A 27,044-nucleotide genomic window follows, 5' to 3' on the forward strand; every position below is an offset into this window, starting at 1 on the left:
GCCATGGCCGGACCCCCAGGGATGTTGGGGACCCGAGCCCCAGGAGAGGGGGGCCTGGCTGGACCACCCCCCACCCCCCACCCAGACCCGGTGCCCTCGTCCGGAACAGGACACACTGCCTGACTTTCCAAACAGCCTGGGCCAGGGCCCCAGGGCATCCTGAGCCCTAAGTCCTTTGTCTGGAAGATTTGGGGTGAGGAGCTGGGTCTGAGGCCCCCTCCCCCACCCCAGCCCCTCCCCCATGCCCGCCAGCCCCACACCACGCCATGGGCTCACATGTAGTAAAAAGACTTTATTAAGAAGGCTTTGAATTCAAAAAATAAAACTCTTGATACAATTTCTGAACCCTTCAGTCAGCTCAGCAAATATATAATCAGTAATTTAGCTGTGTAAGTTTAAAGGTCCCTTACTTTATTTAAAATAAAATATATTTTAGTTCTTAAAATTTATTCCATAAAGTACATATTTCCCTAAAAATTCCCTACATATACACAAGAGGTAAAAAGTAAAAGTTTAAAAAAAAAAAACAATTTAAAAAAATTTAAAAACTGACAACAGAAACCACAGCAGAAGGGATTAATAATTAAAAAAAAAAAAAAGTTAGAAATTTCTGGTTGGGATGCCCCTCGACCCCCCCACCCCCGTCCGGCCCGCGCGGCTGACGTTACAAAAGGGGGAACCTGTCAGCCCCGAAAAGGGAGTAAAAATGTCACCCCCTCCCCCCAGGGGGTTCCTACAGGGGCCGTGACCGCGCGGAAACCCAGTCACATCAGAATCGGGCTACATACGTACAAAAGGACAACCGAGAGTTGTAAAAATCGTGGTTTTCTTTTTTTCTTAAAAAGATCACCCCGGAGGGGGGTGTCTTAAATAAAAAGTGCAAACAGACCATTTGTCTCCGGTTTATTTTAAGCTGTCGACTCAATACTGCTATTTTTTAAGAACTGAGGTGTCGCTGGGCCGCCGTCTCCACGCCTGGGACCGGAGTTAAAGCTCGTCTGTAAACACTGGCCACGCGCCCCGCGCCCCCTGCCCTCCCGCACCCCCTGGCCGTGCCGGGAGAGCGCACGCGCGCGCATGCACCACCCGCGGACGGCCCCGGGGGTGGCCCCAGGGACCCGCTAGGAAAAGATATGAATGGCCTGGGTGGCAGGCGTGCGACAGGCGGGACACTCCGGCTCGCTCTTGCCGCAGATGCGGACGGCGCAGTCCATGCAGAAGAGGTTGTGGCCGCAGGGCACCAGCGCGGCCATCACCTCGCCCTCGGCGCACACCACGCACTCGCGCGCCAGGGCCGGGGTCCCCGGGGCAGCCGGGGCGGGGGCGGCGGACAGGGCCGCCGAGGGCTTGCGGCTGCTTTCGGAGGCGCTTGAGTCCAGGGGGGCGCAGGCGGCGGCCGCGGAGCCGCTGGGCAGCGAGGTGGCCGCGGAGAAGCTGGAGCCGCTGGAGAAGGATGACAGCGCGCCCTGCGGGGGTCGCCAAGGCAGGGCGCCCACCGGGTCCGGGGCGGCGCGGCGGGTCAGCGGGAGCTCCAGGCCCAGGCCGCCGGGCTCGGGCAGCGTGGGCGAGTGTCGCGGGGTGCCGGTCCCGCTGCTGCGCCGGGCGCCCGGTGCGGGCGGCGCGGGGGCCCCGTTGACGGCCGAGCAGCCGCTGAAGGCCGGCAGGGGCGCGGCCCGCTCAAAGGGGGCCCAGATGGTGGCGGCGGTGGGCACGGTCAGGTCCAGCGCCAGGAAGTCGAAGCCGAAGTCGCAGTCCTCGGGGGCAGGTGGCCCCGTGGGGGCCCCTGGGCCATCCCCGCCAAAGGAGAGGCCCCCGTTGCCGGAGCCGCCGTAGGGGCTGGTGGGGCCCGCATCCGGCACCGGAGGCCCCCCGCGGCCGCCCGCGTAGAAAGCCTCGGGGCCCCCCGGGGCGCCCAGGGTACTGTCCCCGCGGAGGCTGCCCGTGGGCGCGGGGGGCCGCCGGCCCGGGTTGGGGGCTTTGGCCCAGAGGCCGGCGGCCGCCCCGAGCAAGTCCAGGCAGACGTCGGTGCCGTTGGCGTGGAAGTCGCTGTCGGGGCTGGCGTCGGTGAAGGCGCCCGTGCGCAGCGTGATGTGCGCCTCGATCTCCTCGCGCGCGCGGTCCACGTTCTCGGGCATGCCCGTCACGGCGAACACCGGCTCCTTGTCGCGCCCGGGCGTCACGATGTACGTGTGCGTCCGCTGCTGGATGCGCTTGATGGTGGCGCCCTTGGGCCCCACCACCAGCCCCACCACGCGGTAGGGCACACGCACCTGGATGGTGGTCTGTCCCGGCAGGTTGGGCGGGCCCTGCGCCGTGCCGGGCAGCCCGCCGGCCTTGCTGCGCGTGGCGCGGATCACGGAGAAGTGCTCGGCGGCCGAGAGGATCTCGCGCTTGGCCATCTCCACGTCCTCCTTGCGGCCCGTCACGATGAAGACCGGCTCCTCCCCGCGCACTGGCGTCTTGATGTACGTGTTCGTCTTGGCACGCAGAGCCTTGATCTTGCACCCTGGGGTGGGGGTGGGGGCAGACACGGTGAGGGCGGGGACCCCTCCCCAGGACGTCCCTCCTGGGCAGCCAGCGCCCAGGGCCGGGAGCCCCCACCTCCCCGGGCGGTGACCCTGTGGGCTTTATCCTCAGCCACACCACGGCCCTCCCTCCCTCCTGGGGCTTCAGTTTCCCCTCTGATCCAGGAGCTGGGGGCAAAAAGGCAAGGAGGACCGTGTTGTGGGTCAAATATCGTCCCTCCAAATTCACATCCACCTGGAACGTCAGAATGGGACCTTCTTTAGAAATAGGGTCTTTGCAGATATGATGGTTAAGATAAAGTCACATTGCAGCAGGGTGGCCCTGAATCCAGTGACTCGTGTCCTTATAAGAGGGGCACACAGACACAGAGGAGAGACCACACGAAAGCGGAGGCACCAAGTGGAGTGCTACGGCTCCAAGCCAAGGGACGCGAGGACAGTTGGCAGCCGCCAGGAGCCGGGACGGGCACGGCACAGCCTGTCCCCTCGAGCGTCGGAGGAGAGCAGCCCTGAGGACACCTTGATGTGGGCTGTCCATCCTCCAGAACCGAGAACAACGCCGCCCTACTGTCCCAATCCGTCCAGGTCACTGCGTCAGCCCTGGGACACCACCCCCCCCAGTGACAGGTGGGGAAACTGAGGCTCAGGTTACAAAACTGCCCCTGATCTCCTTCTGACCGAGTGGACCCCGCCCTCCTCGACAGCAGACTCCCAGGCCCCAAGTTAGGACACCTCCAAAGGCCCCCCCTGTGGTCCTGGCCTGAGAGGGGACACTTGGGGACACAGCACTGTGGCTTCGTTATTGCCGGCTGGGGCCACCCCTTGGAGGGGACGGGAGTGAGCATGGGGGTGGGGGGGAATCAATGCTGCAGGCACGGGGCGCTTCACCCAGTGCCTAGGGGGCTCAGGAGCCGCTGCGGGGTCTCTAAAAACAGCAGCCACCCCTGTGACATCTAGGCCTGCCGGGGTCCCTGATACCACCCTGCTCCGGGCCTTTTGAGGCTGCCTGAGTCTGGGCACGGGAGTCTGGGAGAACCCCCTCTGGGCTCTGGGGAGGCTGGAGGCCCAGGATATTGTTTCAACACAAACAGAACGCGGCCTTGAGAGCAGCAACATTGTTGCTAACCCGCGGGCAGCGCAGGATACAAAGTTGGGACCGTCCAAGAGCTAGAGGTTGGGCCGGGGGCTGCTCCACACCGGGGAACTGGGCGGGGGACACGGGAGGTGGCAGAGAGTGTCCCGGGGGCAGCCCCACCCCAGCCCAGCCCAAGGTGGGCAGCAGCCGCGGAACCAGAGGGAGGGAGGGCGGGGAGGGACGGCTGTCCTCCCATCTCCGGCCTCACCTGCTGGGTGCCGCCTCTCCTCCCACGCCCAGCCCCCTCTCACTGGCAGCCCCCAAACCCAGCCTGGTCCTGGTCCCCCCCCCCCCGCCGACCTGTGGCCGCCACATCGCTAGCCTGGCCTCCACTCTTGCAGGGAGGGTCGCCTCCCCACTGAGCAGCTGGAGGGCGTGGCTCTCAAATCACACACATCTCCCTGCCCCCTCCTGCAGCTACCCCCCCCCCCACTGTCCACACACGTGACCTTTCCCACCTGTAACGTTCTCTTCACCACTCCCCACCCCTATCTTCTCCCTTTCTCTGTATTAAATTGCAGCCTGGTGCCCCCTCCTCCAGGAAGCACACACTGACTACACCGGGCTGGGCCCCAGCACACACATTCAGAGTTTCTCCTCACACCACACCGAGACCGAGACACCAGGGACTGTGCTGCAAGGGCCAGTGCTCTGGGGATCGCCTGGGGTACTGGAGGAAACTTCCTATGCCTCAGTCTGCTCAAGGAAGGCAGAAACAGACCTGGCTCACAGGTTTGGGGGCAGACCCCAATGGACTGTGGACCGGCCAGTGGCCCGAGGCAGGCGCTCTGCCCTCGTGGGTCTTCAGGGCAGCCGATGAGGCGGCGACAACCTTTCCTCCGGCAGAGCCTCGATGAGGAGAGGGAAGCCAGGACGGGAGAAAGGGCAGGGAGTTGGCCAAGGTGGGGTGGGGGACGCAACCCCCAGATGGGGGCCCACTGGCCCTCTGCACTTCAGCTGTGACACTGGTTGAGCCCCAAACCCCACCGACACCAAGCCCCGAAGAGATGGCCGAGCTGGCGGAGGTGGGACTATACAGTCCAGGACACTGGGGCTCCAGGAGTGACCCTGGCCACACCCCTGCCCCAGTGGGGATGACACAGCGAGGCTAGAGTGGGTGGTGACAAGTGGGGGGACCCTGGGGTCTACTACCAATGGGTGGGCACAAGCTGAAATGCAGATTCCTGGGCCCTGCCCCAGGATTCTGACTCAGGGAGCCTGGCGGGCCTGGGCATGGGGGTACGCCCCCTGCGGCTGCACCCCACCCCCATCAAACGGGCCAGGCCGAGGGCCTCCACGCGAAGCTGAGACAAGGGCAGCCTTTCACCTCCCATCACTCATGAGTCCCGTCCTGGAGTCCTGGCCATCCGTGCACTGGGCACTCAGGAAACCAGGCCCCATGGGCCCAGCCCCCAGGGAGCGCAAGCAGATGACCACGGGCGACACTTAGGAACGAAACCTTGAGGCCGGGAGGGAAGCCGAGGGGCTGCCCCGGGAAGGAGGACGTGGGCGGGGGAGCGCTCCCACCCAGGGAACAGCGGGGCAGAGTTCCAGAAACAGGCCGGGCCGGGACAAGGTGCCACACTGGGCCCCCACCCAACGGGGTGCTTTCCCCACTGGGCCAAAGTGGGGTGCAGCCCTGGCTGGGCCAGATCTCAGGCTCCTCCGGGAAACAGGGACACGGAAACGCCCACCCACAGGCAAGGCACGTTCTCACTGCCAACACAAAGAGCCCCCAATCCGGGCCCGGGAATCCTTTTCTTTCTACACCCCACACTGGACAGAGGGAAACACAAGGCATGGAGCCGGGCACAGGGGAGGGGAGTGAGCTGCAAGCAAGGAGGCCGCCCCCGCCGAGGGAGGAGAGCACGAGGCCAGCGTCCTAACCTCGGCCTGACGACGGCAGAGATGGAGGGGACCGCATGTGGCCGCCAGTCTGAGCCCCACCTGAAGCACCATCCATTCACTGGTCCCTGAGTGAAGACCTACTGTGCACGGTGCCCAGGACCTGCCTGAGGAGCCCACCCCAGCCACAGACACGACATGGCCCCGGCCAGCAAGGGAGGCACGGGAGGATCACCCCCACGGCAAGTACGCAGCGGCCCCCAGATGACCTTGGCCGGCCGGCTGGAGAGAGCTGCCCACCCCTCATCCTTTCCGAGGCCCCACTTTTCCTGCCTGTAAAACAGGGTTTTGGACGAGGGGACGGGCTTCCCAGCCCTCCTATGTCCCCATGGCGCCAGCAGAGCCAACGAGACTTGGGTTCAAATCCCAGCCCGGACGCTTGGCTTCAGCAGAGCTCTGCCTCCCGTGGCCTCGTCTTCCCGGCTGTGACCGGGAGTCCAGGACCTTCTCAGGGCTGGGAGGGGGGTGGGGGTCTCGGGCTGGGCAGGTTGAGGCTCCAGGGCAGGGCACCTGGGAGCTCTCGGGGGCTGCACACGCTCACCCTGTGCCCACAAGGGGCACGGACCCATTCTAGGACTGAGAAAACTGAGACACAGAGACAGCCAGGGGGTGTCAGGGGAAGGGCCGACCCCAGGTCTGTGTGACTCTGGTCTGGCCGGGGAAGGGAGGGGGCCGGGCGAGTGAGCCCCTCCTGCCCTCTGGGGGCGGCCCTGGAACTGGGTTGACAGAAAGGATGAGGGGCTTGGGCGGGCCACACCCCCTGCAGAGGAAGAGCTGAGCAGTCAGCAGGGACCCACGGTGTGGAGAGTGGGGTGGGTGACAGGAAGAAGGGGGGCAGGGCTGGGGCACAAGAGTCGTCCAAGGTGTGCTCGAACCGGGTGGGAGAAGACGGGAGCCACAGATGGTTCTAGAACTGGGGAGATGCTAACCTGTCCTGATACTCATGTCCCCTCCCTGGTACACCCTGCACCCACTTATGGGGTGGCTTTGGCGGGCAGGCCTGAGGCTGAGATCAGAACCCACATCTTGCTGGAGCGTCCCCCCAACAGCCCCAGGGAGGTGCTGCCCCCATCACAGAGAGGGGCTCTCATTTGTCCCGGGTCATGGGGCCACCAGTCTGCAGGGTGAGCCCCAGAGCCTGCCTTGCTGCGTGCGCGCCACCAGCAAGAACCCAGACTAGCCCCCGGAAATGGTGCCAAATGCCCACCGGCAGGTCGGGGTGGAGCCTGACGCCCCAGGTCCCCTCTTGACCCCCAAACTGCCCAGCCCAAGGCCGCAGGTTCCGATGTCCCCTGCCCGACTCCCACCACCATCTGTGTGGCCCTGGTCTCTCAGGAAGGACCCTCAGGTGCCAAGACACATGCTCACGCTAAACCATCCAACAGATGACCCCAGTGGCTTTGGGCCACTGTCCCCAGGCCTCGGTTTCCACGCCTGACCCCTGCAAGCTTCTAGACTCTTGGCACAGAGCAGCCTTCTTGTTAGGTGTCCCACTGCAGTTATGGGGGACAGAGTGGGAAGGGGGCGTCCTAGATAGTTAAGTGGCAACAAGGTGGCGAAGGGGGATCTGTCCGGCCGGGGCCCCACTGTTCCTTCCCCTGGAGATGGTCAGCATGGCTCAGAAAACCACCTGCCCCCATCCCGGCTCCCACTCCTGCCGGCCAGTCCCACGGCCCACACTCTGCCTGGCCCTCCTGTGTCCCCACGTGGGGAGGACAGGTGAAGGACTGAAGGCCCCTGCACCCACAGCCCGGGGGCTTGCTAGCCAAACGGCCCCACCCAACTGAACCAGCAGAGGGCGGGTCCAGGGCATCCTGACTCTCCTCCCCGTGGAGGTCCTCGCCTGCCGCGGTGACGGTGACAGGTCACCTTCCAATTCAAATCCCTCGCACCCTCCGCTGGCTCCTGTTACCTGGGATCCAGAGCTGGGACCCCCAGCCTGAGCATCCAGCCGCCCCACCTCAAGCCCCGCCCCGGCCCCGCCCCAAGTTCTAGAACCTGGCTGACCAGCAGGGAGCTGGGAGGCGGGAGGGGGAGGCCGGGTCAGGAAAGCAGTAGAAAGTTGAGGCCGGTGGGCAGGCGGCGAAAAGGGTGGGTGGGTGTGTGCTGGGCCGGGCACTGCCCACCACCGCCCGCCCACCCGCCCCGCAGCTCCAGGGCCAATGAGCGGCGGCCGGCCTGATGTCACCCTGCAAATCTCAGCCTGACTCTCTAACAAAGAGAACAATGGGGCGGCCACAGGGACGCTCCAGCAAGGCCGCTGCCGGGACCCCACACCCTGGGCCAGATGCCCGCCAGCCTGCCAGGGGAGGGCTGTGGGGTGGGACCCCAGCAGCGGCTTTTACAGCTGGTCCTTACCCACGCCCCCGAAACCCTGACTTGGGGCTGAGAGCCGGGTGGGGATTCTCTCTTCTGCACTCCTGGCCCCACCTCCAGTAAGGCCCCCCGCGGCTGACAAGTCGAGATGTACCCTCTTTGTGCTGCCAAACTTCTCTCCTGACCCTGCCCTGACCCCGCGCCCCAGGTCACCCCCAAACCCCAGCGAGCCCCACCCCATGCCTGTTTTGGGTGCAGAGCGGCCACCACCCAGCCCGGCCCTGCCCCCTGGTCCCCGGGATGCCGGGGCTGGCGACCCACGGCCTGGGCAGCGGCGCCGCACACAGGGGCCTTTCCGCGATGGAGGTGCCCAGACAAAGGCAGCGGCGGAGCCGGAGCGCAAAGGGGTGGAGCGCAGGCTGCGCCCAACTTTCTCCCGCGGCCGGCGGCAGGACAAAGGCGCCCAGGCGGCCACCGAGGCCGGAGCCCACGCGGGGCGTGGCCGGGGTCTGGCGTCCGGCCGCGGGCTGCGCTGGGCCAGCGGCCCCCTCCCCGGGGCGAGCGGCGCGGGGACCCCCGGGGGCGGCGCCCCCCGACGGCGACCACTCACCCTGGCGACCCACGATCTCGGCGACGTGCTCGGAGCTGGGCACCGGCACGCACTCGGTCATGTTCACGCTCTTTTTGCGGCTGCCGATCACGCTCATCTGCTCGGCCAGCAGCGTCTGGGGGCCCAGGGCCGCGGGGTGGGGCGCGAAGCCCGCGAACACGTCGGGCGGCGAAGGCCGGGGCGGCGGCGGCGGCGGCGGCGGCGGGGGGCTCACGTCGGGCTCCAGCAGCGGCAGCGGGCCGGGGGCCACGGCCACCACGGGCGCGCCCGCCTCGGGCCCGTCGGGGGACGCGGGCTCCGCCGCCGCCCCGCCGTCCGCGCCCCCCGCCGCCGCCGCCGCGCCGTCCCCGCCGCCCGCGGACGCCCCCTCCTCGTCCGGGCCGCCCGCGCCCCCCAGCCCCAGCGCCGAGAGCTGGTCCAGCGCCAGGCGCAGCGCGGCGGCCGCGTCGTCGGGCTCGGGCGGCGGCGGGGGCGCGGGCGCGGCCTCCTCTGCGCCCTCGGGGGGCGGGGGCGGCGGCGGCGGCGGCGGGGGGCCCGGGCTGGGGTCCCCGCCGGACGCCGCCCCCGGCCCGCCGCCGCCCGCGCCCCCGCCGCCGTCGGGCTGGCCCAGGGAGCTGGGCATGGCGGCGCTAGCGCGCGGGCCCGCGCTCCTGCCTCTCGGCCGCCGGCCGCCCGCGCCGCCGCCGCCGCCCGCGCCGCCGCCCTCCGCCTCTGAGAGCTGGGCCGCCGGCCGCCGGCATCCAGCGGCGGGGCGGGGGGCGCGGCGGGGCGGGCGGGCGGCGCGGGGCTGCTGGGGGCGCGGGCGGGCGGCGCGGCTCTGCTTGCTCCTCGGCGGCGGCGGCGGCGGGCTCGGCGGCGGCGGCGGCGCGGACGCTCCTTCCCTCCCGCCCTCCCGCCGCCTCCCTCCGGCCGCCCCGCCCCGGCCCCGCCCCCGTGACGCGCGCCCGGCCAACAATGGGGCGCCGGGCAGGGCGCACGCGCGGGGCGGGGCGCGGTCACGTGGGCGCGGGCCACCCCCGCCGCAGGCGCCCGGGCGGGGACCCGGCGCGCTCGCACGTGCGGCGCGGCCGCAGGTAGGTGGCTGCGGGGCGCCGGGGCCCGAGAGTGCCCGGGGTCCCCGCGCAGGAGCCCCTCGGTGCTCCCGGGCGCGCGCCCCCCTCTCCGCCCCCGGGTCCCTTCCCCCAAGGCTCCTCGCGACCCGCCCGGCCTTCGGACTCCCGCCCCCTTTCCCCGCAGGCGCTTGGTCTCGTGGGCTCGCTGGGGAGGTCACGGGCGCCCACAGCCCCCAGCACCCTCGTGTGCCTGGAGCCCGAGACGGCGCCACGTGGGTGGTGCTTCCCGGCTTGGGCTGCTTTCCACCGACCCTCCGTCTCATGGGGCGCCTGGCACCCTGCCCTGCAGGCCCCCGGAGCAGCCCCGTGTGCCCACCTCCAGGCCACCCTGTCCGGACGGCCCTTCCAGCTGCCCTTTGGGGCCTTCTTTTCTTTTGAGGGGGAAGCAGACCCCCGCCTCCGCTTTACCTCTTTGGGATTTCCCATGATAAATGGGCTGGGAGCAGGATGGACCCTGCTCGGAAGGCACCCGGGTCCAGGTCCCTGCTTGGCCATGGGACCTCAGGCCACCCGCATGGGCTCTCTAGGTGGGAGAGGGGCGCCCTGCTCCTTCTGTCCAGAACTGCCCCCCACACCCATCCATGTCCACGGCCAGCCTCACTCGACCTGGTCCTCCCATGTGGTTCCTCAGCCACAGCCGTCCACGGCTGGACTGTCCTTCCCGTTCAGTACTTCTCCCAACAGGTGCCCCCCCCCCCCCCAATTAAACCCCTCGTTGCCAGCCTTGGTCCCTGTGCCTGGAACCCTTCCCCACCCTATAGTGTCTCTCTTGACCCGCAGGTCACATCCAGCCCAAATTCCTCTCTTGGGATCCAGGACGTCTCTTCTGCGCATTCGAATGCTCAGAAGTATTAATTACTTTGGGTCTGCTCAGCACTCGGTGTGTGATTGGCATCCCCCCCCCACTGTGTTTCAGTCACAGGCCTTGTCCCCATCTCCCCCCACAGAAACGTCCACTGGCTGTAGTTGGTGCCCTGGGTCCAGCGTGACCTGCCCTGGCCCACCTGGGTGGCCTCAAGTCCCCCTCACACCCCCTGGGAGCGCTCACTGTGGCTGCCCTTCCTCAGGGCCAGGCCTTGGCACATGCTTGTCCCCCTTCCTGGGGCCCCACCCCGGGTAGAATCAGGTGGGGCTGCCCTGTGGCACTCGAAACAAAAGGATGCAGGGGGTCAGTGCCAAGAAAGCGGCTCAGGTGGGGTGGGAGGACATCAGGAACGGAGGACGGGGTGTTTGAGCCAGGGGAAGGGAGACTAATATTGGGCCTTTGGTGGTGACAGTAGGGAACAGGCCCGGAGAGCCGCCTGCCCTGGGATGTACCTCTGTGAGGGTCGTGCACGCACACGTATGTTCCTTAAAGCACTGACCCCCGGTCCCGTGGAGAGGTCTTCAGACCAGCCGGGCACTGGGCAGCTGTGTCCTGGGCTCAGACACCTGTTCTCCGGGGTGCCCTTCCCTGCCCTGTCGGCCTTTCTGCTTTCCAGTGTCCCCTCCCGGGCCCCACTCACACCTCACTCCCTCTGGGGGACTTGGGGGATGGGGGTGGGGAGGCAGCATCTGATGATGAGGGAGACGCTGAAATGCAGGGACCCGGAGGGAACTGCTCCCACCCCAGCTCACGGCTGCCACCCGGAGACACCGGGGCACAGGCTGGGGGACACATGGGTCCTGCTCGTGCGTGGCACAGCCTCCAGCCGACGGGAAGCCGGAAAAGGATGAGAGAGAACGAGAGAGGGCTTGGTAGTGGATAACACAGGAGCTGGAACGGAAACTTCAGCAGGAGGTTGGAAGATTCAAGTCGGAGAAATCTCCTGGAAAGACGGGTGCAAACAGGAAGAGGACAGAAAACAGGAGCGATCGAGAGTTCCAGAGAGGATGGGGGAAATGGAGGGATGTTGTCCAAGAAATAATGGAAGGGGACTGTGGGACCAGCGTCTCCAATAGCTAGAGCCCCACAGTCTGTCCTGGGAACACACACGTCAGGGGTCCTGGGTCCCATAAATGCTTCCAGGTCATGTTCCACGGGATCAGGGAGGAGAAAGTGATGGCTGACCCCGAGGTCTCCATGAAGCGGAAGGAGGAATCGGGACATTTGAGGCCAGCGGGGTCATCACAGATTAGCTTAGCATACTGCAGGATGGACTCCAGCAAAACGAGGGAGTAAGTAAAGGGAGAAACGGGGTGCCATAGGAAGGTGATGGAAGGAAAGGGGGGCTGGGGGATCATCCGAGGGGTTTGCAGTGAAGGACCATGGTGGGGGGAGGGAATCGTTCGGCCATCAGGAGCAAAGATGACAGCTGATTCATAAAGGATGCTGTTTGGCAACAAATGGATGAGGAGTGAAGAGAGAAAAGAGGGAAGAGGGACCCTGAGTCTTGATGTCGGCACACAGTCGGGATGTGTGAACACAGGCCTGTCTGGTGTTGGCATGAATTTGTGGATAATGGCCCTGTGGTGACGTGGTTTGAAAATCCTTTCAGAACTGTGAACCGCTGACCTTTGAGTGCTTTGCACGCTGAGGTGCTTAGGAGGCAGACAACGATGTCGGCGGTGTGCTTTGAAATGCACCGGAAGTAAGATGTGGTGAGGGATGGACAGAAAGGTGGACAGATGGACAGACGTGGATGAAACCCAAGAGAAATGTTAGTGGTCAGCCCCAGACCAGGTCTTTCCCCCTCGGCACTGCTGACATCAGGGCCGGGTCATTCTCTGGTGGGGGGTCTGTCCTGGGTGCTGTGGGGGGTTGAGCAGCATCCCTGGCCCCACCTGCTCGGTGCCAGGAGCCACCTACCCCACCCACCCGGTACTGATTTTCTGTGTCTTAACAATGACCACAAACTGGGCAGCTTAAAGCAACACTGATTTATTCTCTCCCAGTTCTAGAGCCTACAAGTCTGAAGTCAAGGGGTCGCAGGGCTGCGCTGAGGGTCCTTCCTGCCTCTGCAAGCTTCTGGGGGTGGCCTGCAATCCTTGGCTTGTGGCCGCCTCCCTCTGTTCTCTGTCGTATCTTCACATGGCCGCCTCCCTGTGTGTCTTTGCCCAGATTCCCCCCTTCTTGTAAGGACACAGGCCATCGGAAGTAGGGCCACCCTACTCCAGGATGACCTCAGCTTAACTAGTTTCATCTGCAGAGGCCCCAATTCCAAATAAGGTCGCGGTCACAGGTTTAAGGATTGGGATGGGGACCTATCTTTTTGGGGACACAGAGCAACCCGCAACACCTCCCCAGGCATGACGACCAGAAACATATTCGCACCTGTCCCCTGGGGCCGAGAACCGCTGACCCCTGCCCGCCCATCTGGAGTGGGTCACTGCAGAATTCTTCCCACTCAGCTCTGTGTCTGAAAAGTTCTCGTAGGACGTTGGAATGAAATAACACGGAGGGGGGGAGGAGGGGGGTCTGGGGGCGACGGGGCCACAAGCGTTGTTCGTGAGGCAGGTGTTGGCACACAGGCTTCACTTCTCTGGTGCATTTGGAGACCTTCTGTAATAAAAGTATATGTTCAAGTCTGTAAAAAATGTCCTTTGTGACATCCGTTTGGAAATGTCTGTGGATGAAAGTGGGTGGGTGGGTGGGGAGCTGGCGGGGGTGGGGGAGAGTCAGGTGGCGGGTTGGTGGGGGGGCTGGTGGGCGGGCGCCTGGGGTCTGCCTTACCGTCTCCTTGCTTCTTGCAAATATTTGAAATCTAAATGAGGCGATCCTTGATGTGAGGGAAAGACAGCGCTGGGGACCGGACCCCCAGCTAGAGCTGCCTGGGTCTAGGGATGACCTGTCAGGCTCCCCAGGGACCCTCTGTCTCCCTCAGGGCAGGATCTGTGCACAGAGTCCAGGGTCCCTGAGTCCCTGAAACCTTTTTTTTTTTTGAGGAAGATTAGCTCTGAGCTAACATCTGCTGCCAATCCTCCTCTTTTTGCTGAGGAAGACTGGCCCTGAGCTCACATCCGTGCCCATCTTCCTCTACTCTATATGTGGGATGCCTGCCACAGCATGGCTTGCCAAGCGGTGTGTAGGTCCATGCCTGGGATCCAAACTGGCAAAACCCCGGGCTGCCGAAGCAGAGCGAGTGAACTTAACGGCTCCGCCACCGGGCCGGCCCCTTTTTATTTCTAAATGGAGCCACAATCCACATGCATCAAATTTCACCCTTTGAAAGTACACAGTTCAGTGGTTTTTAGCAAATTCGAGAGTTGTGCCATCATCTCTCGCAATTTGAGAACATTATCATCAGCCAAAAAAGCCCTGTTCTCTTGAGCCCTCACCACCGCCCCCACGCCCCAGCACCGCTGCTCCGCGCTCTGTCTGTGGAGTTGTCTGTCCCTGACGTTTCACGGAGACGGGACGGGACGCCGTGTGGCCATCTCCATGGGCTTCTCCGGAGACACAGAACCAACAGGACATGTGGAGACACGGACGAGGGGAGACCTTATGGGCGTCGGCTCGTGTGGTTGTGGGGCCGGGAAGTCCCCCGATCTGCGCCCGCTGGAGGCCCAGGACAGCCCGCGGTGTGATCCAGTGCGAGTCCCGGGCCCGAGCTCCAGGAGCCCCGGGTCCGAGGGCAGGAGAGGCTGGACACCCCAGCTCTGGAGGAGAGACTGCCCGTCCTCACCGCCCCCCTTTGTTCCTCCCGGGCCCTGGTGGATTGGTGGTGGGTTGGGTGACGCCCGTGTCGGGGAGGACGGGTCTGGTTCCTCAGTGACCGGATGGAATGCCGATGTCGTCCAGAAACTCCTGCACAGACGCACCGGAGAATCACGTTCTGCCGGCTCTCCGGGCATCCCTCAGGCCAGTCAAGTTGACACATAAAATTAACATCACGGTGGCCTCCTGTGTCTGCGTCTCTCCGTGAGCGTGGTGTGTTCAGGTCTGTCCCCTGTGCGGCTGTGTCAGGGCCTCGCTCCTCTTCAGGGCTGCGTCGTGCTCCAGCATGTGGGGGCACGCTTTTCTGTACTTTTCCGTCGTTGATGGACACTTAGGTCGTTTCCACTTTTTGAGCCGCTTGAGTGTTGAACAAGCCTTACCTGATTCCAGGGGGTGTCTGCCCCCGCCCCCCAGGACTGAGAATCCCTGTTCTAGAATGGTGCTGTCCAGCAGAGCTTTCCAGACGATGGACATTTCTCCATCTGCTCTGTCCAGCTCAGCAGCCACCGGCCCCGTGTGCCCGGGGCAACTGAGGGACGTGGCTGGTGGCCATCCTGCCGGACTGTTCTCGAAATTCAAGCCAGCCAGGCCCTCTGCCTCTTCTGACCCGTGGCTCCCAACCTGTCCCGTCAGGTGTCACGGCCTCGGGTGCCCCCGGCTCCCTCCCTCGTCACACCTGGCGGATTCTACCTTCAACCAGCTGCAGGGCTTCTGTAACGACCGCTCGCTCCCCTGGAGGGGACAGTGGGGACAAGGGCCAGGGAGCTGGAACGGGCTTGGAGGCGAGTGGAGGAGAGATGGTGGAGGCAGAGGCTGCAGGGCCGTGCGGGGCCACGGGCTGCCTCGTCAGACGGCAGCGACGTGACCTCTGGGGTAACGTGGTTGGACGATTAATGTCTCCCAAAGATGTCCCCATCCTGGTCCCAGGCCCTGTGGCTGTGTCACCTTACAGGGCAGAGGGGACTCTGCAGACGGGTTAAGTCGAGGCCCCTGGGATGGGGGTGACCCTGGATTCCCGGGGCCCAGGGTCATCCCAGGGTCCTGAGCAGAGGGAGGCAGGAGGGTCAGAGGCCGAGATGGAGACGCTGCGCTGCTGGCCGTGCGGACGGAGGAAGGGGCCCCGAGCCCAGGACGCGGAGCCTCTGGAAGCTGGAGGAGGCGGGACACGCTCCTCCCCTGGGGCCTCCGGGGGGACCCGCCCTGGCCACCCCTGGGTTTAGCCCCGTGGGACCCTGTCAGACTCCTGACCCCAGGACTGTAAGGTGATAACATGCGTTGCTTTAAGCCGCCAAATTTATGGTGACTTTTTATAGCATCCGTGGGAGACTCGCACGAGAGAAGGTGTCCCAGGAGGGTCACGTGGCGGGAGGTGTGGAGGGGGCAGCTGGGGAGACACGGTGGTGGCTTAGGTCCGAGGTGCGGACGTCCCCGACCTGTTGGCTCAGAAATCCCGCCGCGCGGCAGGTGTGACCAGGGCCCGGGCCTCCGCTTTAGTCCCTGCCGCTGAGGCTCTTGCTGGGGCTCGGAAGGCATTCAGCAGGGACCCTCAGGCCTGGAAAGGTGGCACCGGCTCAGTGTTAGGATGGGCTTGGTGCGGAGGGCCCCGTGGCGGGGCTGGTGGCCTTTCAGCCTCACGCCAAACACCGAGCGGGCCAGGCCCCAGCCCGTCCTCCCTTCCAAGGATTCAAGGTCAGCAGCCGCTCAGGGCTCCGGAGGCCAGAGGCGGGGCGTGGCCAGCTGCCCCCGGTCTCAGACAGGCCCGACCCCTTTCCAGCTGGTGCCCCTGGGCAAGTCGCTCACCCGAGCCTCAGTTTCCCCTCTGGGAGCTGCAGCCAATTGTAGGTGGCAGGGCTGACTGCAGAGTAAAGAGAATGCATGTGGAGGGGCCACTTGGTGGGGGCGCAGAGGACAGAGACCCCCACGTGGCCTCTGTGGGGCGAGGAATGGGGCCCAGGTCACCAAGGCCCTGATCAGCTGAGAGACTGGGACAGACCTGGGGGAGCCAGGCAGCTGGGGAGGGGTCCTGGGCACCGCCCTGCACCCTCACCCTGGGTGGACAGACTGTCACCTGTAGACGGGGGCAGGGGCTGGCCAGGCAGGTGGGGCCGGGGTTCTCCCGCGCCCGGCCTTAGATCCGGGGAGAAGCTGGTGATGGCCGCTGGACCAGGGGGCGGGGCATGGGCACTGGAGGAGGGGCTGGTGTGGCCAATGTCAGTGCTGGCCCGGGGGCTGCAGGGTCTGAGGGCACAGGGCCAGCAGGTCCCCGAGGACGGCTCAGTGGCGTCCCCGTGTGCTGGGCCTGTGGGCCCCCAGACGCCCCTCCCCCAGCTCCTGATGCAGACTTGGGACCAGCCACCTCGTCTTACGGGTGAACGTGGCAGGTCTGGCGTCAAGCCACCTGCCCCATTCTGGGCAGCGGGGGGCCTGGGGCTCAGAAGGGGCCTCAGGGACCCCACTCTAAAGGCGCCCACACGTGCTGCATCTTTGGAAGCTTCCACACCTGGCTCTTACACGAACACTGCTGGGACCTGAAGGTCAGGTGACCAGGCGCTGCCCCTCTGCCCCGGGGCCTTCTTGGGGCCACAGGGGAACCTGCCACCCGCCCCCCACCCCCGGGAAAGGACGCCACAGGGGCCCGTCACTCAGGACACAGACATCGCGGCCCTTGACACTAACTGCGCGCACAGAGATGGCTTTATTCAGTTGCCCACAGGACACCTCGCAACCCCCGGCCAGGCCCCCACCTGGCGTCCCCTCCCGTCCGGCCTCCGGGAGGGGTGGGACATCTGGCCCTCAGGGGAGGGGCCTTCCTGGGGGCCCGTGGTGCCTGGCCGGTGGCCCCCGGCTGCAGAGTCTACCATTTTTGAGGATTTGTGCTTCAACTTGACGCGGGGGGCTGCGGTCAGCCGGCATCCTGGGCCACCGATGGGCAGCAACCTCCCACGCTCAGGGGGGCTCCCACCACCCCCAGACCCCGGATCAGCCAGGGCGCCCGGCCAGGTGAGGCGGCCACCGGGGCCTTCCCGCTGGTCACGGGCTGCTGGCAGGGCAGGGCCGGTGCCTCCAGCTGACCCAAGGACCCTCTGGGGGCTTAAGGCCGATGCGGGCAGGGCCGGCGGGGCCCCCGAGGGTGTTCCTGGGACCGAGGTGGGGATGGTGGGCGCCCCCCTCACCAAGGCACTCAGGCCGGATCCTGACACCCCTGCTCCCTGGGAAATGCTTGGCCAGAGACACGCCCGGGACAGGAAGGCAGAGCAGCCGTGGCCCCAGCCAGGTCCAGCCGGGCAGCATGAGAGCCTGCAGCCCCGAGAGCCAGGCGTCACTGTCCCTGGGAACAGGGGGAAACTGAGGCACGGAGGTTGGCCACTGCGGAGCTGTCTCAGAGCCCTGGCCTTGAAAGTCCGGCCACGCACACGCTGGCCACAAGTGTCCTCCGGTGCTGGCAGCTGAGCCCCAGGCCGGGCGGCCAACTGCGGGGAGCAAGGCTTCCAGAGGCGCGGCCTGTGCTCCCGTCTGCGCGGCCAGCGGAGGCCAGGCAGGGCCCACATCCACCGGTCTGCACCTCGGTCAGGGAAGGACACACCTGTGCCATCTGCCTTCGGCTGCGCTCCGAGCGCCCCGGCTTTGCCCAGCGGGGCAGGTGCCCAGGGAGCCATCCTGACCCCCGCCACGAGGCCTGGCCCAGCCACATCATCCCACCTGGCGGCAGCTGTCCTGAATGAGGCGCTTGGGGTGGTGGCCACAGGGACAAGGCTGGCCGCAATGTCAGGGGCACGGCAGCCCGAGTCTGTGGAGGGGTGACCCCGAGGAGCCTCTGGCATGTCGGCTCCAGGCCCCTTAGAGAAGAGCAAACGTGGGGTGCACAGGGTGAGGGGCCGTTTTCCAGCTGTGCCCCCACTGCCCTGCAGCCCGGGGAAGGGACACGCCTGGGAAGGGCAAAGAGAGGCCACCGAGCCTGGTCCCAACAGGTGAGGGTGAGTCTGCGGGCGGGGCCTCCGGGCAGAGGGGACGGGCCTGTCAGTGCCCACGGGCGTCCTGCAGGGTTCATGGGGCTCTGGCCCGGCACCACCGCCACCCGCAGCAGGTCCCAGGACCCCAGACGTCCTCCAGCCCCACAGCCACTGCGCCGGCTGGTCTGGGACCGCCTGCCGGAGGCAGCTGCTCTAGACATGCTCCATCTCCTGGTCCTGGTCGGGCTCCTCCTCCTCCTCGTCCTCCTCCTCGTCGTCCTCCTCGTCGGCGCCCCCCTTGTCCAGTGGCGCCTCCCCATCCCGGGCCAGCTCCTCCACGTGGGCCAGCATGTCGGCCATCAGCGCCTCCTCCAGCCGCTTGCGGACCTGCTGCACCAGCTCCTCCTGCTTCCTGGGGACGCAGGTCACCACTCAGGCCACAGCCTTGTCTCCAGGGAGACCGGGGCGCGAGGCCAGAGGGAGGGACACACAGATGCACGCGGGCCGGTCACCTTGGGGCCACTCTCAGGAGCCCGAGTGAGTGGCCCTCTGCCGCGGCCTCCGGTCTGACGCCCCTGCCAGGCCAAGACCAGGGACTCCACATACTGGGACACCCCACGGATCCCCTGAGCCGGCCGGCTCGCCTCTGCCACTGCCCTCTCCTGGCCAGCACCCCTAATCCCGCCCCCTGGGGGCCTAGCATCCACGCTGGGATGTCTAGCTTCACCCCCCACGTCCTGTCCCTACCACGTGCCACCTCCCCGACTCTGGAACCCCCCTAACAACGTGGGCCTCGCGCTGGCCACTGTGGCTTCACAGCCCAGGCAGCCACGCTGGCCCCTCGCCAGGGAGAGGGCGGAGACAGCTACCTGATGTCCTCGTCGGTCACCATGAAGGCCTTGCAGAGCGGCTGGGCTGTGTTGAGCCACACGCCAGGGTTCTTCTCCACGGCGGCCGAGAGCTGCCCCGTGATGGGCATGGTGCTGGTGTGCAGTGCACTGGCGATGGCCGAGAGCAGGGTCTCATCTGTGCAGCCGGGCCCCACGCCTGCAGGCGCAGGGGGGGCGGTCACCCCGGGCCCCGCATCCCTCCACTGGCCTTGGTTTTCCTCCCCACCCCCGGGTGGGCATGCGGTCCCTCGAGACAGAGCAGCACAGGCTCCGTCCTCAGGGAGGGCGTGGCGCTGTCTTCACGGTGCAAAGGCACGCGGCCCGCGTCTTCCCGGGACCCCACGCCCCACCCCCCACAAAACGCGCCCTGCAGGTCCACACCCACGAGGTGGTGTGCAGGCCCAGGTGCCCGGGGCTGGCAGCTGATGCCAATGGTGAGTCAGGTGGCCACCCTGCTGGTCCACAGAGGGAGCGAGGGATGGGGGGGAGGGTGGCTCGCCCACACCGACCCTGTGGCCGCCACTGGGCCGCGGTTCAGTCACTGTCGTCACTCATCCGGTGGCAGAGCCCAGCAGCCCGCACCCTCGGCCCATGGGCCCTGCTCCTGCCCCCAGGGCGCCGGTCACCTTGCAATCCCTTGGGGAGGTCCATGGTCTTCACGAGCTCCTCGGCGATGTCAAAGGCGTTGAGACCGCTCAGCTTCTTCTCCCAGAAGAGCTGCCGCCAGACACACACGTGAGGCTGACAGCCGGCCAGGCCCCCCACAACAGGCAACCTGGGCAGTCGGGCCGACGGTGGCCTCAGGGGAGCTCTGACCCCAGCCCGCCAGGCTGCTCGCGAGCCCTCAGGAAACGAGGCTTCGTGGGACCCAGGGCCCTCCTTCCAGGGTGGAGAAACGCCAACCCTGATTTTTGGCAGGACGAGGACCCAGGAGGTCGGCCTCATGGTCAGTATGACGGCGACGGTCCCCAAAGCCTGACTGCCCCTGCCACCTGTGCCCCCTGGCCCCAAGGATGGACAGCCCCTCACCCTCAAGTCAGGGTGTGGGGGTGCAACGTCCAGCCAGGGCCGAGCTTGAGGCTCACCAGGGGGCCTGGGGACACCGCCTGGGTCAAGCCCTGCCCGGGCCCGTCCAGAGGCACCGTCCTGCGCCGACAGGGACCCGGGAGCGCTGGGAGGCGCAAAGAGCTCCCGCCTCGGATCCCCGGGACTCGGGGAAAGAACCCCACGAGGCTGACGGCAAACGCAGAGCCACTCGGACACGACCTTCCGAACTGCCACTTAGTGGCAACAACCCAAACGTCACCACGGGGCTGGTGAGGGAAGGGGGTCTTGCCCTGGGGCACCCCGTGAGTGTGTCCCCCGCCGGCCGCACAGCAGCTACCCAGTGGGCATTCACGACACACGTAAGCCTCGGTTTTCGAGAAGCAAGTCGTGAAGCCGCACACGTCCACTTATTTCAGACAAGCCCACAGACTGGATGACCCCTCGGGGACGCGGCGGCCAGAGGGAGCCCAGGGCGCGCGCGCCGCGTCCCGCCTCACCTGCCGCGGCTGCTCCACGGCCTTCTGCGGGTCGCTCTTCACCTTGTTGCTGGGGTGGTTGGTGATCTTGGTCACCGGCTGCTTGAAGATGGACGCCGTCTGCCTGACGGGGAGCGCCGTGTTCAGGTCGGGCTTGCCCTGAGGGGAGACGCACGCTGGCACGGGCCGGGTCCTCGGCTGCTTCCCAGTCAGCGGGGGAGACTTGTCCCCTTGGGCTCCAGGGAACAGACCGCGTGTCCCCAGATCACCAGCCCACCTCGTGGCACCCATCTGGAGGCGACACCAAGCCCGGGCCTGGCCTACGCATTGCCCACGGGAGCCGCAGTCAGGGCTCCGGACACGCCTGCCCCATCCTGGCCTCCTGCACCTTGGGCTCTGCAGAGCACGGGCCCGGGGACAGGGTCCCCTGAACACACGCCCACCAGAGGCGGCTGGTCACAGGGTCACTGGGCGCCGCGTGCAGACCGTCGGCTGTCAGAGCCACGCCCTTCCTGGTCCCCATGCAGGGCCCTCTGCCAGGGACAGAGCAGTGGCAGCCTCTCATCTGCCCTCCGCGTCCCTTCACCGAGCAGCCGCGACCTTCCCAGCAGGACAAGCACCCCCGTGGCTGCCCGGGGGCGGCGCCCACCTTGGCCTGGCTGGACGAGTCATAGCGCACGCGCGGCCGGCTCTTGCTCAGCTTGCCCATCAGCATCTTGCCCGTGCGGAAGTCGAAGGTGCTCAGGTCCATGGAGCCGCCCAGGTAGCGCGCCAGCTGCGGCTTGCTCCGGAACTTCTTCCCGCTGGGGCTGCGGACAGAGCGGGGTCGGCGGCGGGCAGGCCGTGCGGGCCCACCCCACCCTCCGCCGAGGCGCCCTCCCGAGTGGGCCCACAGCAGACACCCATGCTGAGAGCAGGGATGAAGGCCCCGATCAGGAAGGAGGGTGACTGACATTTCCAGAACATTCCAGAAACAGAAGGAAACAATGTTCTTGAGCAAAGACCCAAGGAGACAGGTGTTTGAAGGATAACCCCTCTCGTGGTCACAGTGTCGGGGACCGGGGTGTCCTGGCGGGCTGGGCTGTGAAGCCTTGTTAAGACTTGGAGCCAAGACCCCAAACAGCTGCCCACGCGGGACCTGCCGGCAAAGTCGAAACCACGTGTCGAAAGACATGGCTGTGGAGCTCCACGCTCCTGCTCGTCTCTAGGACATGACACCCACCCACAGGGCTGCTGTGCATCCAACGGGCTCACAAGAGAGTGAGCAGCACGGGGCCCAGGACACGACAGCAACAGTCAGAACGTAACCCGGGGCGGCCACTGTGCAAAGTCTGGCCGAGGTTCAAACAACGGAACAGCAGCTCCCCCCTTGGGCGTCTACCCGAGACACGGAAACACACGTCCACGCAAAAACCGACCCGTGTCCACAGCAACATGGTTCCTCACAGGCACACAGGGGAAACAGCCAACTGCCCATGACGGCTGGTGGAGCCACCTGTCCACCCACACGCTGGAGCACGACGCAGCCGTGAAGAGGAGCGAGGCCCTGACACGGCTGCACGTGGACGGACCTGCACACACGACGCTCAGGGAGAGGAGCAGAGACAGAAAGACACACGGTGTATGATCCCAGGGACGTGAAACGTCCAGAACAGGCAGATCCACAGAGAGCGGGCTGGTGGGGGCCAGGGCTGGAGAGAGGACGTGGGGTGATGCTGATGGGCAGAGAGAGTCCTTCTAGGGTGGTGGAATGTTCTGGAGTTAGGGAGATGGGTACACAACCGTGAAGGTCCTGAGAACTCGACCTGCACACTGTGGGGGCGGGACGGTGTGGTATGTGAATTACAGCTCCAGCCAGTTGTTAGAGAAAAGCCCTCGGGTGGCGCTCGGTGGGCCTGGCGCCTTTCTCAGGACAACTGTGCTACAAACGCGACAGTCACCCTCAGTGACAGCACAGCCTGAGACTGGCAAGTAGCTGGATTTTGTTGCTCTCCCCTGAAAACCTCAAGGACAAGCCCCTAATCTGAGCAAGCGCACGCCTGCCTCCCCCAGCCCGGCTCCAGATGTCCCAGCACACAGCACGCGAGGGACAGGGGAGGGCAGCGTGGAACCAGAGGAAACGCACTCCTGCAATGACACATTGCCAGTGGCACTCAGCTCGAGGGTCCCCACTGGGACCTCTGACCCAGCAAGGTCATCGCAGGGACTTGCACTATCCCCCTGGGTCCAGCTGCATCCATTAGGACATGGCACCCGGCACGGAGAGCCCCTGACCAGCTTGGGTTGAGAGGCCACTGCAGACTCTTCCGAAAGATTCCTTCTCCTCTTTTTTTTTTTGGTGAGGAAGATTCACTCTGCGCTAACATCTATCACCAGCCGATCTTGCTCTTTTTTTGCTTGAAAAAGATTTGCCCTGAGCTACCATCTGTGCCAGACCTCCTCCATCTGGTATGTGGGATGCTGCCACAGCGTGGCTGACAAGTGGTGTAGGTCTGAGCCTGGGATCTGAACTGTGAACCCCGGGCTGGCAAAGTGGAGCGTGTGGATTTAACCACTGGGCCGGCCCCCCTTTCCCCGTTACGCTGAGCCAGCTGCTGTCAACATCGGGCCACGTGCCCAGGGCACTGCCCGACTCAGGCTTCAGATGTGACCACGAAGAGGGAAGAGGGGACCCCAGGGAAGCCTCGCCAACATTTCCGTGCCTCCAGACGCCCCCACCTGCTGCTCTTCTGCCTTTAAAAACTCGTGAAACAGGGAAGCAGACACAGACGCAGAGCAGTGGTTGCTTCAGGCTGGGGGACTGGGGACACGGGGTGGGGGGGCACTGATAGGTAAAGGGTCTGTTTCTTTGTGGGGGGATGCAAATGTTCTAGAGCTGACCGGTGACGGCTGCACGCATCTGTGAATGAGCTGAGGCTGTCCACGTGAGGTACGGGACACGAGCCCTCTCCCAATCAAGCCGTTAGAAAGAGAGATGACATAACAGAGAAGGTAGATTAGTGGGTGTCAGGCTGGGGGAGGGGATGGGGTGACTGCTGATGGGCCTGGGGCTTCGATTTGGGGTGATGGAACGTTCTGGAATGAGTGGTAATGGTGACACGACATGGTGAATGGGCTAAAACTGCTGGATGGGACACTTTTAAAGGGGGAGTTGTACCGAACGTGAATTATATCTCAACTTTTACAGAAGGTTTGACAGATCTCTATTGATGCAGGAAGATGTCCTTGATACTTGACCGAATGAGAAAACACTTGGACTTAACAAACCTGCCCGTAGAGAACCCACGAGCACCGAGGGCCTTGGCCCGGCAGGGGGCCGATGGGCGGGGGGCAGGATGGGCCTCGTCAGTGGCGCAGGAGCCGGCCGCCAGCCCACCCTCCTTCTCGGCACCGGGGCTCCCTGCCTGAGGAAGGGGTGGCCATGACCGTGGTCCCAGGTGAGGCCACACAGCAGCCACTGCCCAGGGAGGGGCCCCGCTTCTCCTAAGCACAGGTCTGCCTCTAACGAGGCCCACCCAAGTCCCCCCGCTCCCCAAAGACTCAGCCCTGGTGAGGGGTAACCTGCCATCAGCCCTGTTCCCGCCTGGAGCAGGGACTCTATTTTCACAAAGGAAACCACGGCTGCCGCCTCCTGTCTCACCCTCCTCCCGGCCACACAGACCCTGTGGCCTGGGCGTGAAGCTGGGGGCCCAGGCACCAAGTTGCGGGGGTGCTCCCAGGGGATGGTTCGTGGGGTCACTCCACCTCTCCTGTCCGACAATTTTCACAGAACACATGCTCCCTGCCACTCTCTGGATGAGGCACCCGAGCTATGAGCGTCCGTCCGGGCAGGCCCAGGACACAGGGCCAGCCCTGCCTGCCCTGGATGGAGAGAATCGGGAAACCTCCCATGCCTGCTCCTGCCAGCCGTCTGGTCGGGCAGGGGGCTCCGGCGGGTGGCGAGGGACCCGCATTCCAGCAAACACCATGGGGTCCCCTATCACAGCTCCCCAGACCTCCCACCACTGGAAGGGAAGGTGGCACCCACCTCCCGGGGTCACTGGGACCAGAGACCTGGGAGTGCTGCTGGACCCCTCCTTCTCCAGGCCAGCCCTGGCCCCCACATCCCCTGCTCTCTCACCTCAGGCCCTCACCTCCCAGGGGAGCCGGAGGGAACCTGAAATCACATGCCCCCCAGCCCCAGCTTGGAGCTGTCCCCTGCTTTTCCCCTCCGCCAGCCCCCTGCTTGGGGCAGGGAGGCAATGACCATCTTGGAGCACTCCAGCCTCCCAGGCCTCTGCACTGGCCTGGACCCACTTCCCACTGCCTGGCCTGCCCCTCCCTGTGCCACTCTCAGGGCTTGTCTGGTGTCAACTTTTCCCAGAGGCCCTCCCTGATGGCCCCAACATCAACCAGGCACCCCATTGTCAGTCCCCACCCCTCTCAGTGTATGTAACCACTGGTAATGGGGTGACAGGTGCTGGTGTGACAGAGGACAGCCTAGGTCACACTCTTGGCTGAAGGTCCAGGACTGGGAAGTGCCGGACACCCAGCAGACGCTGCAGAGGCTGGACGTGGGGACCTTCCGAAGCCCTTGGAGCCAAACAGAAAAAGCACACAAGCCTGCCTGGAGTTAACCCACGGGGCGGCTCCTGGCTGGAGCCTCCCCATCCACCCAGGAGGAGGAAACCCCAAGGATTTAGGCCTTCTAAAGCGCCAGTGAGGGAGTGACCTCAGACAGAGGCAATGAAGGAGAATGGACACACGTGTCCCAAAGGGACACTGCTTGCAGTGTCACTTTCAATGGCAGAAGTGACAAGGTCCCGGCCAACTGCAGCACCCTCTTGGGGGCCCCCAGTCTCGCTCCCCACCGCCGCCCTGCACTTGTCGGAAAGCAGAAGCCGAGCCCTTCCTGTGGCCATGCCTTCCCTGCTTGCTTCTCCTCCCAACACAGGGCTAGCAAAGCCTCCGGGAGCCCCAGGGGCTGGCTAGGTGGGGTGGCGGGCCTGCCTCTCCTCCGCCTCACCCAGCCAGGTTCTGGGCCCACGACCGGCCGCTCAACCCCCAGCACCTGCGGGCATTCAACACGTGGCAGATGCCCCACATGCTTCCTTTTCACTACGGACCAGAAGGCGCCCCAGGGTCCCGAAGGCAAGGGGAGGGAGCTATCAAAGCTGGCTCAGAAACAAACGAATCTTCCACCCGTCAGGAAAAAACAAAAAAAAGGAAGGGAGAAGACAAACAGCAGGTGGCCGGCCGCCTAGAGCTGGGCTGCGGACCGCCCACGCGCTCTTTGTTCCACGGAGGGGATCCCGGGCCCAGGGCAGTCCCTCCCTCCGATTCGGGGGTGTGTGGGGGGGACTCTGAAAGCCTCAGACCCCCAGTCATGTCCACGCAGAGGCCAGTGTGTGCTGGGCTCGGTGTTTCGGTCCCCGATCTCTGCGACCGCAGGAGACACACGCCCACGGAGGGCGGAGGGGCCGCCAGGGAAGCCGCATCCCGAGGCGCGCCCCTCCCCGAACCCCCAGCGCCAACCCTGCTCCCCGAAACCCCAGCTCGCCCGCCACCCGCCTCGGGCCGCGCGCGACCTCGGGAGCGCCCCACGCGGAGCCGAGGGACAGCCCAGCCCCCACCCCCGCCTCCCAGCGGCGTCTGGCCCGCGCCCGGCGCCCCTCGTCCCGCCTGCAGCCCGGCCGCGGCCGCCGAACAAAGGCCGCCGCCAGCCCGGGGGCCGGCCCGAGCGCCATGTGGCCGCGCGGGGCGCGCACGCGCACTGGGCCAGGCCCCCGCCGGGCACGCAGGCGCGCTGGGCCGGGGGCCCCCAGCCGCGCGGCAGCACGCACGCGCCCCGGGCCTCGCGCCAGCACGCAGGCACGCACGCACACACGCACGACGCACGCGCGGGGCCCAGGCCGCGGCCCGGGTCGGGGAGCCCAGGCCGCCGCAGAGGCCGCTGGGAGGCGCTCGTTGGGGCCCTGCCCGGCCGGCACGTTCATTCACCTATAGTAAAAGACATCCCTGTGGCCCGCCGACAGCCCCGACCTTCTGGGCACTTCTTCCCTCTCCCAGCCCTGCGGGAGCGCCGGGCACTCCCACCTCTTCCGCTCCATAGCGCCCGGCTCCTCGGCCCGCCGCCGCTGCCGCCGCCGCCGCCCGGACCCCCGCTCGCCGCCGCCGCCTCAGCTGCCGCCGCCGCCGCCACTTGCCGCGGCTGTTCCGGCCCGCGGGCCCCCACCCTCCGCCCCCAGCCGGGCGCGCGCCGGCTTTGCCGCCCTCTCGGCCCCCTCCCCGCGCTCGCCAGCCCCCGCTCGGGGGGCCCGCTCCGCCCACCCGCCCGCGCGCGGGGCCCAGTGCTGCGCAGGCGCCACGTAGGCCACGCCCCGCGGCCGCAGGCCACGCCCCGCGGAGGCGGCGCCAATCACCGCGCGGGCAGGGGGCGGGGCCTGCGGCGGCGCGAGGCTCG

At 65.9% G+C, this 27,044-nt stretch overlaps 2 protein-coding genes and 1 long non-coding RNA gene across 4 annotated transcripts; 1 reads left to right on the top strand and 2 right to left on the bottom strand.

The window, feature by feature from the left end:
* Positions 1-277: 277 nt before the first annotated feature.
* MEX3D (mex-3 RNA binding family member D) lies at positions 278-9,306 on the bottom strand. The gene is made up of 2 exons (XM_070491636.1): positions 8,492-9,306; positions 278-2,506 (listed from the first exon to the last, which is right to left on the bottom strand). The coding sequence occupies exons 1-2, from the start codon at positions 9,111-9,113 to the stop codon at positions 1,122-1,124; spliced, it is 2,007 nt and encodes a 668-aa protein (XP_070347737.1). The 5' UTR covers positions 9,114-9,306; the 3' UTR covers positions 278-1,121.
* Positions 9,307-9,472: 166 nt separating this feature from the next.
* Positions 9,473-13,112, top strand: LOC123279140 (uncharacterized). The gene is made up of 4 exons (XR_011495998.1): positions 9,473-9,564; positions 10,384-10,483; positions 12,081-12,242; positions 12,478-13,112. It is a non-coding gene; the product is annotated as an uncharacterized lncRNA (long non-coding RNA).
* A 3,803-nt stretch (positions 13,113-16,915) lies between these two features.
* MBD3 (methyl-CpG binding domain protein 3) lies at positions 16,916-26,835 on the bottom strand. 2 transcript variants are annotated; one of them, XM_044753691.2, is made up of 6 exons: positions 26,678-26,835; positions 21,252-21,411; positions 20,624-20,761; positions 19,706-19,796; positions 19,059-19,236; positions 16,916-18,601 (listed from the first exon to the last, which is right to left on the bottom strand). In XM_044753691.2, the coding sequence occupies exons 1-6, from the start codon at positions 26,689-26,691 to the stop codon at positions 18,403-18,405; spliced, it is 780 nt and encodes a 259-aa protein (XP_044609626.1). In that variant the 5' UTR covers positions 26,692-26,835; the 3' UTR covers positions 16,916-18,402. The 2 variants fall into 2 exon arrangements, with proteins under 2 accessions (XP_044609626.1, XP_044609625.1); XM_044753690.2 differs by having other exon boundaries at positions 26,582-26,817.
* Between the last annotated feature and the right edge of the window lie 209 nt (positions 26,836-27,044).

Source organism: Equus asinus, chromosome 20 (genome assembly GCF_041296235.1).
Source record: "Equus asinus isolate D_3611 breed Donkey chromosome 20, EquAss-T2T_v2, whole genome shotgun sequence".
NCBI lineage: Eukaryota > Metazoa > Chordata > Mammalia > Perissodactyla > Equidae > Equus > Equus asinus.

Bases quoted from the DNA above. Each gene is read 5' to 3' on its own strand.
- MEX3D (XM_070491636.1), bottom strand. From the start codon at position 9,113: ATGCCCAGCTCCCTGGGCCAGCCCGACGGCGGCGGGGGCGCGGGCGGC. The intron at 2,507-8,491 runs GTGAGTGGTCGC...CCCCCACCCCAG, and splicing joins CGAGATCGTGGGTCGCCAGG to GGTGCAAGATCAAGGCTCTG.
- MBD3 (XM_044753690.2), bottom strand. From the start codon at position 26,691: ATGGAGCGGAAGAGGTGGGAGTGCCCGGCGCTCCCGCAGGGCTGGGAG. The intron at 19,237-19,705 runs GTGACCGGCGCC...CTGCGCCTGCAG, and splicing joins CCTCCCCAAGGGATTGCAAG to GCGTGGGGCCCGGCTGCACA. The intron at 18,602-19,058 runs GTAGCTGTCTCC...CTGCGTCCCCAG, and splicing joins GTGACCGACGAGGACATCAG to GAAGCAGGAGGAGCTGGTGC.